This window comes from Carcharhinus amblyrhynchos, chromosome 8 (assembly GCF_965287045.1).
Source record: "Carcharhinus amblyrhynchos chromosome 8, sCarAmb.v2.hapA, whole genome shotgun sequence".
Lineage (NCBI taxonomy): Eukaryota > Metazoa > Chordata > Chondrichthyes > Carcharhiniformes > Carcharhinidae > Carcharhinus > Carcharhinus amblyrhynchos.
Window position 1 is genome coordinate 6996555 of NC_137331.1, and position 12554 is coordinate 7009108.

The 12554-nt window shown below is 40.7% G+C and overlaps 1 protein-coding gene across 1 annotated transcript in view; it reads left to right on the forward strand.

The window, feature by feature from the left end:
• The window catches only part of reck (reversion-inducing-cysteine-rich protein with kazal motifs), a 146201-nt gene that overhangs the window by 29648 nt on the left and 103999 nt on the right, over positions 1–12554 (forward strand). The window contains exons 4-5 of the mRNA XM_080193594.1: positions 1683–1768; positions 10369–10427. Coding sequence (XP_080049720.1) covers positions 1696–1768; positions 10369–10427 — 132 coding nt within the window. The 5' untranslated portion in view covers positions 1683–1695. The remainder of the gene's footprint in view (positions 1–1682; positions 1769–10368; positions 10428–12554) is intronic.

The window sequence follows — 12554 nt, forward strand, 5'->3', positions numbered from 1 at the left end:
CAGGAATGAGATTGGAAGCTAATCTTGGTCAAATGTACCACCAAAAACAATGGCATCAGTCTTCTCGATATTTAATTGGAGGAAATTTCTGCTTATCCGGTATTGGGCATCAACTAATTAGTTTTGATAAATTAGCAACAGAGGAGGTATCATTAGAGATGGTGGTGAGGTCGAGTTGGGCATCATCAGTGAACACAGATAAACTAAATCAGTGACTTGTATTCTGTCGCTGAGGGTCAGCAAGTGGATGAGAAATAGGGACCGAGGATACATCCTTGGGTGACACCAGAAATAATGGTGCAATAATAAGAGAAGCTATTGTAAGTGAGTCTCTGGCTATGATTAGATAGATGATAATGGAACCTGGTGGGACCACATTGAGATTGCTGTGTATAGTATGGGAGGAGTAAAATGTGACCTGGTCCAATTTGACAGAAAGATTAGAAAAATAGCTATTATTCAAATGGAACGCAATTGCAGAACTGAGGCACAGAGGGATTTGGGCATCCTGATACGTGAATCACAAAATTTTAGTGTGTAGGTACAGCAAATGATGAGGAAGGCAAATGGAATTGATATCATTTATTGCAAGTGGAATGGAATCTTAAAGTAGGGGTGTTTTGCTACAGTTGCAGTACTTGGTGAGACCACATCTGGAGTACTGTGTAAGGTTTTGGTCTCGTTTAAGACAGGATATAATTGCAGTAGAAACAGTTAAGAGAAGATTCATTTGACTGATTCTTGGGGTGGGAGTTGTTACTATTGAGGAAACGTTGGGACGGGTTGGGTACAAGTCCGTTGGAGTTCAGAAGAATGAGAAGTTTTCTTAATGAAACTTCATGGGACTTGACAGGGTGGAGCTGAGAGGGTGCTTCTCCTTGTGGGAGGGACCAAAGCCAGGTTAAAACTAAGGGGTCTCCTATTTAAGATGGCAATCAGGAGAATGAGGCAAATTGGGTCGGGGATGCAAGATAGTTGAGTTGGGTCACAATCAGATAAGTTTTAATGTTATCAAATGGTGCAGCAAACCCAAGAGGCCAAATGGCCTACGTCTGCTAATTTAGATGTCAAGAGTAGCACCACCCATGTTCCCACCCCCTTCTGAAGCTAGGTGCAATATCTGTTTTGTAATGCAACTGTCTTCCCTTTGCTCTTTCTTCATTCTTGGCTCAATGATATTGTGTCCTGGAAACCAAGTCCACCATTCCATTGCTCTTTGGACTCCTTGTTTTCATTACACATGCCAGATCATCTGAGTGCTGGGTGTGCCTTAGCTGCAGCCTAGAACGAACTATGTTTCAACCTGGAAATGGTGCTGGAAGGCAAAATCTAATGCTAACCGATCTGGGGCTGTATTCAGAAAAGCAATTTGAATATTTTCCCTTAATAGGTTAGGCTAGATTAATCTCAGATATACTTTCTCAGCAGTTTCCTACATTGAACTGCAAATATTACTTTTCTGTCATTACATATAGCATATGGCCTCCTTCTGTACTGTAAGGATTCTGTGACTTGATATTCTTCAGCTTACTGTGAATTTTGCCATGGGCAGGTTGTACATGAGTGAGGTACGCCGTGGCCTAATCCAATATTATTGTATTTTAAAACGAACTATGTAATATATTTATGACAAAATATTGTAAAATGGCTAGTTACTAATTAAAGTATATCCTGTTTTGCAGTGACACTTTCCTCATGGCCCACAGCAACACCCTAGCAGTTCCATTACTATTTTTGATATTGAAGATCTTCAGATGTGGAGCTGAAGGTATGTGGTGCACTTGTGTAGAGTGGTTCAACATTGGCCTTATTCCTCACTATTCATACCTTCCATACATACATTGGATCTAAAATCAGGTTACAGATGAGCAGAATTGGATAAGTCACACCTTGTGTGTATACATGGGCTTGATATGGGTAATATTATAATATTGATTTTGTAACTCCTGTACTGCACATCTTGACATTAGTTTTGATGGTCTGAACTCTGGCTTGTATTTTCACATTAAGACTTTCACTGTAACAAGAAGACTAAAAACATTGACTAATGTAGGAAGAAGCTATAAATTTAAGTTTCAACTTTCTTTGTGTGTTGTGAAAGATGAATCTTGTGTTAGGTATCATTTTTGAGATTCCGCAAAATAGAGCTGAGAAGTCTAAGCCCTGTTTTGTATATATGCATTTTACAACTTTGAAGTGAAAGACTGTTACCAGTAATTTAGGGAAATTTTTTAAAAAGTGGGATAAATAGTGCTTAGCAACAAGGAATCAGAGAATGACCTAAAGATGTAAAAGGTGATCCAGAAGGCCAAAGCAGTTTTACAAAAAGTGCTAGAACAGGCAGGATGAGAAAGGAACATAGAGCAAGTTCCAGGAAAGTCCCAAAATCAGGCAATGTGCAGGAAGGTCTCAAGATGATAGCTTAATCAAGGAACGAGGACGGGGATCGTTCAGTGAAGTTGCAGTAAGGAGCAGAGAAAAAGCTATGGGGAGCAGAGTCAAAACGTACGGGGTTATTGAGGAGCCAGAAGATGCAAAGAAACAACCAAAGATTGGTGACTGCTTAATATGGGTCTATGAGTCAGCAGTGTTCTATTGGTGTGGCTGAGTATCTGAGAGTGTGTGGAAGATGAAGCTTGAAGCATGTGGCAGTCTAGGGGAGAGGAACTTCAGAAGAGATTGGAACCCTGGGTTTGGATCCTTGTTGAAGACATCTGAGTAAGAGCATCATTTGGGAGAAGATTCCAAATCATTGTTATTCAAGAGTGGAGATTGGAAATCTGTTGATGAGAGATCCATAGAACTTTCTTTGGTGGTATATGTCACTTGGTTTTGGGGTGTACCTATTAGTACATGTTCTGTAAATTTACTGCAGATATCAGCGTGCAAGATGGAAGCTATAACTTAGGTTGCCTGATGATGAATCTGTATATATATTGGAAGGTATAGATGGGGTGAAGGAGTAGCATCATATAGATGATCTTTTCTAGTTTAATATTTTACATTGTTAAAGGTCACTCCTGTGATTCATGTTTCTAAACAAAAAGTAAAAGGTAGGATCTATCAAGCAAAGTTCCATCCCAGGATCTGACTTCTCTAGTCGTGATATCAACTGGGATCGTAAAGTGGGGGCTCGTCCAGGATTTATCGTAATAAGGTAGCAGAGAGACCATGGTCTCCAGGGGATGAATCAATTGATGTAATTGTAGGAGTTCATCAGGGTATTGTCCTAGGCCCAACTCTCCAACTGCTTCATTAATATCCTTCGTTCTGTCGTAAGGTCGGAAGTGGGGACATTTGCTGATTGGTCAATGTTCAACACTGTTCATGACTCCTCAGACTCTGTCCAAATACAGCAAGCCCTGGACAATATCTAGGCTTGGGCTGACAAGCGGCAAGTAACATTTTCTTCTCTCATGTGCCAGGCAATGACCATCTCCAACAAGAGAGAATCTAACTTTCATCCCTGGACATTCAGTGGCATTACCATCACTGAATTCTCCACTATCAAAATCCTGGGATTACTATTGACTAGAAACCGAACTAGACTATCCATATAAATGCTGTGGCTACAAGAGCTGGTTAGAGGCTGGGAATCCTGTGCTGAGTAATTCACTTTGTGATTCCCCAAAGCCTGTCTATTATCTACAAGACAGCCAGGAGTGTGATGAAATGCAGTCCATTTGCTGGATGAATGGAGCACCCAATAATCAAGAAGTTTGACACTATCTCGGACAAAGCAGCCTGTTTGAATGGCACTTCTTTTACAAACGTTCTGTCCCTCCATCACAGACAAACAGAGGTAGTCATGTATAACATCTATAAAATGTGCTGCAGAAATTCACCAAGTTTCTTTGCGCAACACACTCCAAACCCATGACTACTACCATTTAGAAGCACAAGGGCAGTAGATACATGGGAATGTCCCATTTGGAGGTTCCCCTGCAAGCCACTTACTATCCCGACTTGGAAATATATCACTCTTCCTTTACCGTCACTGGGTCAAAATCCTGGAATTCCTTCCCTGACAGCACTGTAGGTGTAACTGCAACAGTTCAAGAAAGTTGCTCACCAACACCTTCATGAGGGCAATCAGGAGTGGGTGATAAATGTTGGCCTAGCCGCAAATGCCTTTAAAACTTTTTTTATAAAAAATGAATTGGGTAAGGTTCAGTTGCAAAAGATGAAGCTTGAATTGGAAGCAAAGGAAAGAGAAGGGAACTTTAAATGAGAAAGCCTAACCTCTAGAAAAAGAAGTTAGCATGGGAAGAAAGAGAGCAGGAACAAGGGGCAAGAGAGAAGGGACAAGAAATACTGGCTTAAAAAGTTGGAATTTAAAAAGGCGGCCTTAGATGTAGAAGAAGGTTTTGATGATTAAAAAAGAACCTCCAACCCAAAACCCAGTTGGGAGTTGTTTGACTTTGTGCCAGCAGTCCCACAGTTTAAGGAATAGAATGTAGGGGCATTGCTAATTTCGTAGGTACCTTTTCAAATGAAATAGTGGCCAAAAGAAGTCTGAACGTTGCTGCTACCGAGTAGGTTGGTTCGTAGAGCTCATGAGGTATATGCGTTTCTTACGGAAGGGCTGTTTATAAATTATAGTGCAGTGAAAAAGGCCACCCTTGTAGCATATGTCCCTGAGGTTTAGAGGTGGAAATTTTGAAACGTGTGGAAACAGTCTAGGCAGATCTATAATCTTTTAGAGGGTAAAGCAAAGTCATTTTGACTATTGGATGTGGGCATTAAAAGTAGAAACAACATAAAAAGCTCAGGGAAATATATCTGCTGGGAGACTAAAGATTCACTTCCTCCTGTAGCTAGAACATATTCAAAACCAGAAGGTTAAAACAGCTAACCAGGCATTGGAAGTGGTTGATAATTATGAACTGGTCCATAGATTCAAACTCTTTTCACCCCTACAAACCCAAAAAGTTTAGATGCCTGGGAAGATGAAAGAAAAAACAGTTAGAATCCTACAGTTCAGGATGCCATTCAGCCCATTGAATCTGCATCAACCACAATCCCATCCAGGTCCTATCCCCACAACCCTATGCATTTACCCAAGCTAGCCTCTCTGACACTAAGAGGCAATTTAGCATGGCCAACTCACCTAACCCACACATCTTTGGACTAGCCAGTTAGCCAGGGAGAAGCTGGGATAGCTGCAAGTTCCCAGTATGTTCCTGCTCAGTCCAGAAAGGATGGTGTTGTGGATAGAAGTGACATTCAAAGTTTAAATGTTTCCGTTGTAACAAGCTGGGGCATATTCAAGCGAATTGCTAGAAACTAAAAAGGAGACCTGTTGCAGCAGTGGGAACCATAAAGGAATCCTCTGGAAAAGTTGCACAAGAAAAGGAAATGGTTAAAACTGTAACAGTATTACAGGTAAAACATGTTCTGTTTCAACCTACAGGAAAAAGAGGTAGATTCAAAATAGTCAAGAGAATTCTTCGATGACTTTTTCTAAAGGGAGTCAGTTGTTTAGAAGTGCCGTACGTTCTCTTTCAAAGGGAAGAGTGTATCCTTACTCCTCCAACAAAATAAGTAAACAGACCAAAGTGTTGAGAGATACTGGGGCAGCTCAGTCCTCGAATGGTGGCTGATTGTCCAATTTGTGTTTGGACAGTTTTATGAAAGAAAAAGCATTGAATAGGGATATTAATGGAATTTACAAATGTGTTTCTTTGTCACTTAGTTCAGGTGGGAATTACTCTTAGATGACCTATGGGAAGGCTAGATTTTATTCTGGGTAATGATTTGGCAGGTAGCAGAGACAAAAATGTGGTGACTACTGTATTGCAGTAGGCAGTTTATTAGACTGATCTTAACCAACTTTTAAAAATTACTATGGCTAACAATGAAACACTTCCTGCCGATAGCAAGTAATTGAAATAAAACTTTAATATAGAACTTTCGCGGATAAAAGAGGAGTTTGTGAATGAACAACAAGAATTGGTGAGAACAATTGAAAATCAGTCATGGTACAACATTTGACTGAGGGTTTGAAATGTCTAAATAATTAAACTTGTGGAAGCAAACCACACAAAGATCAGTTTTCACTTAAAACATGATGAAATTCAAGCATCAGAAGCCACTATGAATTATTGGGGAAAATGGCTTCTGCCGGAAAAGGAATTGTTGGTAAATAGAATAATTGGGTTGAAGGCATAATTTAAAAAACAAAACTGAACTATTATAATTTTGTTGTGAAGCGTAAAGGGGTTCTCGAATCTCAATGCAATTGGGAGGAAATTAAAGAGATTCACAGTTCTGAGGTTCTTGTGTTTAAAAATCATTGCCGCATTGTGATCTTGAGCAAAGAGCTGATCCAAGTAACATTACAGATGTCGCAACCTCTGTTATGGGCAAAAGGAAGTGTTTGCCGAATTGGAAATTAGTAAGTATAAATGAAAAGGACTGAAATTGCAAAATGATCCTTCCAGATCAATGACCAGAGACACTGACTTACAGATGCTTGCCAATGTCAATACACAAGGGACAGCAGCTGGAATCTAGGCAAGTGGGCAGTTTGCAAAAGACCATTTAAGATTTGCAGAGGGGTGGAATAATTCTTTTAATTATGTAAAAAATGTTGCAGGGTTAGAATGTATTATGGAACTCCAGATGGCGAAAGTAATTGACATGGCTCAAAGACCAGTGGAAAAGACCTGTCTAAAAATGGGATTGAGAGATACAACAAGACCATATAGGCGGCAGGCCGGTATGGTGGTTAGCACTGCTGCCTCACAGTGCCTTAGTTCAATTCTGGCCCCTGGTCACTGTATGTATGGAGTTTGCATGTTCTCCCCATTGTCTGAATGAGTTTCCTCCAGGCGCTCAACCACCCAGCAAAGATGTGCGCATTAGGTTGATGGGTTGTGGTAAGTTGCTCCTTGGCATCAGGGGTTAATTTTATAGGGTAAGGGTAAATTTATAGGGTACGGGGCTAGGCCCTGGGTGGGATTCTTGGTGCAGACTTGATGGGCCGAATGGCTCCCTCTGCACTTAGGGATTCTATGATTCTGTGGTAAGTTCAAAGCTCAGACCAAGCAAGAGTATGAAAACCTTTTGTGTGAACATAAGCTTCTTAACAACACCCTTGAGGTGCTAAAAGAGATTTTGATCAGAGGAAATCTGCTGAGAGAATGCTACCTTTTGGATAGATACTAAAATGTTTTTAAGAAAATGTAAAAGCTTTCATAGCACAATTTGGAGAACAGAAGGGAGTTCATGTGTCCCTCCACGTTTTTATGGGGATAGTGCCATGCTGTGCTGCTGGTAGGGATAATTTTTAAATTAAATTGTTCTCCACTTAATGTATATCCTAAGTCCTTCTGCAGGGATGAAAAGAACAGTATTTAGAACATAAGAACTAGGAGCAGGAGTAGGCTATCTGGCCCCTCGAAACTGCTCGTTGTTCAATAGTATCATGGCTGATCTTTTTATGGACTCAGGTCCACTTACCTGCCTGCTCACCATAATTTTTAATTCCTTTACTGTTCAAAAATTTATCTATCCTTGTCTTAAAAACATTCAATGAGGTAGCCTCAACTGTTTCACTGGGCAGGGAATTCCACAGATTCACAATCCTTTGTGTGAAGAAGTTCCTCCTCAACTTGGTCTGAAATCTGCTTCCTCTTACTTTGAGTCTATGCCTCCTAGTTCTAGTTTCACCTGCCAGTGGAAACAACTTCCCTGCTTCTATCTTATCTATTTCCTTCATAATCTTTTATGTTTCTATAAGATCTCCCCTCATTCTTCTGAATTCCAATGAGTATAGCCCCAGTCTACTCTGTCTTTCCTCATAACTGGGATCAGCCTAGTGAATCTCCTCTGCACCCCCTCCAATGCCAGTATATCCTTTCTCAAATAAGGAGACCAAAACTTTACATGGTACTCCAGGTGTGGCCTTACCAGCACCTTTGTGCAGCTGCAATATGACCTTGCTGTTTTTCAACTCCATCCCTCTGGCAATAAAGGACAAAATTCCATTTGCCTTCTTAATTACCTGCTGCACCTGCAAACCAACTCCTTGAGATTCCTGCACAAGGACCCCCAGTCCCTCTGCACAACAGTATGCTGCAATTTTTTATCATTTAAATAAGTCCATTTTGCTGTTATTCCTACCAAAATGGATGACCTCACATTTACCAATATTGTACTCCATCTGTCAGACCCTTGCCCACTCACTTAGACTGTCTATATGCTTTTGCAGACTTTCAATGTCATCTGCACACTTTGCTGTGCCACCCATCTTAGTGTCATCTGCGAATTTTAACACACTATACTTGATCCCCAACTCCAAATCATCAATTTAAATTGTAAACCATTGCAGTCCCAACACTGATCCCTGAGGCATATCGCTAGTCATTGATCGCCAATCAGAAAAACACCCATTTACCCCCACTCTTTGCTTTCTGTTAGTTAACTAACCCTTTATCTATGCTAATACATTACCCGTAACACTGTGCATTGTTATCTTATGAAGCAGTCTTTGGTGCAGCACCTTGTCAAATGCCTTCTAGAAGTCCAGATACATTACATCCACAGGTTCCCCACTGTCCACTGCATATGTAATGTTCTCAAAGAATTCCCCCAAATTAGACAAACATGACATTCCCTTCATGAACCCATGCTGCGTCTCACCAAGGAGACAATTTATGTCCAGATGTCTCGCTATTTCTTCCTTGATGATAGATTCAAACGTTTTCCCTACTATAGAAGTTAAGCTAGCCTGCCAATAGCTACCTGCCTTTTGTCTACCTTCTTTTTTAAACAGTGGCGTCACATTTGCTGTTTTCCAATCTGCGGGAACCACCCCAGAGTCTGGCGAATTTTGGTAAATTACCACTAATGCATTTGCCATTTCTTCTGCCATCTCTTTTAGTACCCTGGGATGCATTCCATCAGCACTTGTCTACCTTTAGCCCCATTAACTTGCCCAACACGACCTCTTTCGTGATAATTGTTTCTAGGTCCTCACCTGCCATAGTCTTCCTGTCATCAATGTTTTGTTATTTGTGTTTTCCACTGTGAAGACTGACACAAAATACCTGTTCAATGCCTCAGCCATTTTCTCACTTCCAGTTATTACATCCCCTTTCTCATCCTCTAAAGGACCAGTGTTTACTTCAGCCACTCTTTTTCGTTTTACATATTTGTAGAAACTATTTCCGTTCAACTTTGTAAATTTTGTCTAGTCCTCTTCTTTGCCTGTTGAATTGCCTATTCCAAATGTAGGTGACTTGGTAGGGCACAGGAAATACACATGATGCCTGGGTATTTGATGCCGTTTTCACACAGTTCTCCCTTGGCTTTGTCTGACATACGGAGCTCCTTCACAATCTCTTTCAAGTTCTGAGTTCAGCCAACTCAGCATTGTTTTCAATTTTTCTGGGAAGCTGGAACTGATTTTATTCCTCCGCAAAGGAAAAATGCTAGGAATCAAAAATGCATTAGGTATAATAATCTAATATTTCAGTTCACTAGACTCCCCTTTTCATTATTTCAAACTAATTTAAACTGTCTTGATCTTCTGAAGGAATTTATTCTTTTAGGTCAACAACAAATTTCCTTACAGAAAAAATTGAACTGTAAATGCAAGGCCTAAGTTAAGAAAAACATAGACTACACATTAAGTAGAAGGAATTTATCTTTCTCATAATGAGCCAGTTGTTGATATTTTAAGCAAATTAGCCAACTCATTGTGGCAAACTTGAAAATAATGTTCCATGCAGAATATTATAAAAAGTGATTTAGATATGAGACTAACACCCATGTTAAAATATTTATGAATCATTGCCACCCCATGTATATACTAAAGCATTTTTGTCACTTGCATAACCCTTCTTAATCATAAATATTGTGTACACTATTCACACGATGTGCACAATATCCGTAGATTGAAAGGAAGAAGACTGAACTAATTTTGAATTTGACATGGGGTGCAGTCATGCAAAGTTCATGATCGTTAGCAGTTTCTTTTGTATATTGACCAATAGCAGAGTAGGACCAATGTGTCATAGAATCTCTACAATGCAGAAGGAGGCCATTTGGCCCAAAGAGTCTGCACCCAGACCCTAGCGCCGTAATCCCACTTACCTACCCTGACACTAAGGAGAAATTTTTCATGGCCAATCAACCTAATCCACACACCTTTGGCCTGTGGGAGGAAACTGGAGCACCCAGAGGAAAGCCTTGCAGACACAGGGAGAACATGCAAATTCCATACAAACAATCACCTGAAGCTGGAATTCAACCTGGGCCCCTGGTGCTGTGAGGCCACAGTGCTGCTTCAAGCTGTGTCCATTCGTGAAACTTCATTGAGGACCTAATTTTTAATATTACATCTTTTCTTGAATTTTGCAGAAGCATCATGTTGTTACCAAGCACGAGAGTATCCGACTTGCAGAGACGCCTGTGATCAGGTATAACTTTGATAATTTTTAAGTAATCTTGATAAACTGGCTTCAGACACTCCTCTTCAACTGAGGTTAAGATGATATAGTGATAGTTATTAATTGATTTTCTTTTCTGTGCCTCTGATTTCCACCTGGCCTCTGCTGGCTACCCCTTCAATCCATATATCTTATCTTCCTGACGTGCATAATACTTGTAACTTTGTACTCATTGCTCTCAAGTTAGCAGCTGAACTCACCAGATCCTGTTGGGATCTTTGCAACCTCTCTTAATACCCTAAACCTGTGCCTCCTTCAACCTTGCAATGTTATAGAATGTCCTTTGCTTCTTTGACTCCGGCCTTTTACATCCTCTCTCAACTTCAGAGATAAATTCTCCATGGCCCCACAATCTCTAAGACTCACTAAATTGCTGTCATTTGCTACATCCCTTTCCGTGTTCAAAAATACCATTTTTATTTAACTGATACCTCTAATTCTCTACAATTGCTCAACATCTGTTTTTGTCCTTGTGAAGTGTCTTATGAAGTCTACCAAGTCGAAAGTTGCTATATGTCAAGTACAGTCACCTTGTGATTCTGACATGGCTTAACTACCTGTTGTGGCAAAGTGTAATTTATGGGCTAGAACCAGAAAAATCACCCTGCTGGCTGTGATTGTAACAAAAGCTAAAATGGTTCACTAATGCCCTTCAAGAAAGGACAATATCTGGTTGACTCTTGATGTTCTTGGAATATCCTAGCAAGCCTCTCGGTAATACCAGGGCAGTGCTTCCTGCAAATGTTAGAACGTATGTCAAAGCAGGGCATTAATAAGGTCACCCTTACCTTTATGGAAGTAAATATAATAATTGCTTTTTAAAGGATAATTTTCCCTGTGTTTAGGGAAGTGCAATCTGGTTAATCAGATTGACAATTTGGAATTTCTTTTCTCTCTTTTCCTTTCTTCAAATTCTGTATTCTAACAGCGCTTTGTGAGGGGGTGGTGGGGAATTCAAACTTTCCAATCATCTTATAATAATATTTCCCAATCAATAGAAACAATCTTCCATAATTTGGGAAAACCTCTATTGATTTCTCTTAAACCTCAGAGTCCCACCTTGGTGAAAGCAGTGTTTTGTTAGGTTTCTCTAAAGTCCCGGTATCACCTGAAAATCTTTCCCATAACTTTTCCATGATATTGATATCCTGCTTATAAATGTGCCCAGAAGTAGGTTATTCGGTCCTGCAAACCTGCTCTGCTGTTCGATAAGATTATGACTGATCTGTTTATACGTTTCAAGTTCTATATTCCTGATAAGGTTTGGTTCTTGTTAGGCAAGGGAATCAATCTAGCGCTGCCTTAAAAATGTTCCACACCTCCACCATCTGAGGCAGAGTTCCAAAGTTGCACAGCCTCAGATTAAACATGCTATCTAAAAGGAGTGACCCCTGATTTTAAAACCCCTAGTTCTGGACCCACTCACAAGAAGAAACATTCTTTCCACGTGCACCCTGTCAAGACCATTCAGGATCTTACACACATAAGAACATAAGAACATAAGAAATAGGAGCAGGAGTAGGCCATCCAGCCCTTCGAGCCTGCCCCGCCATTCAATAAGATCATGGCTGATCTGTTGTGGCTCAGTTCCACTTTCCCGCCCTCTCCCCATAACCCTTAATCCCCTCTCTTATCAAGAACCCATCAACCCACTTCTTAAAAATATTTAGCGAGGCAGCCTCCACCACTTCAACGGGCAGAGAATTCCAGAGATTCACCACCCTTTGAGTGAAGAAGTTCCTCCTCAACTCCGTTCTAAACTGCCTCCCCTTTATCTTGAGGCTGTGCCCCCTAGTCCTACTGTCTTTTTTGAGCGGGAAGAGTCTCTCCACCTCTATCCTATCCATCCCATTCATCATCTTATACGTCTCAATGAGATCTCCCCTCATTCTTCTAAACTCTAACGAGTACAAGCCTAGTTTATTCAGCCTCTCCTCATAGCTCAATCCCCTCAACTCCGGTATCAGCCTAGTAAACCTCCTCTGCACTCCCTCCAGGGCCAAAATATCCTTGCGCAGGTGCGGCGCCCAAAACTGCACACAGTACTCCAGCTGCGGCCTCACCAATGCCCTATACAGCTGCAGCAAGACCTCCCCA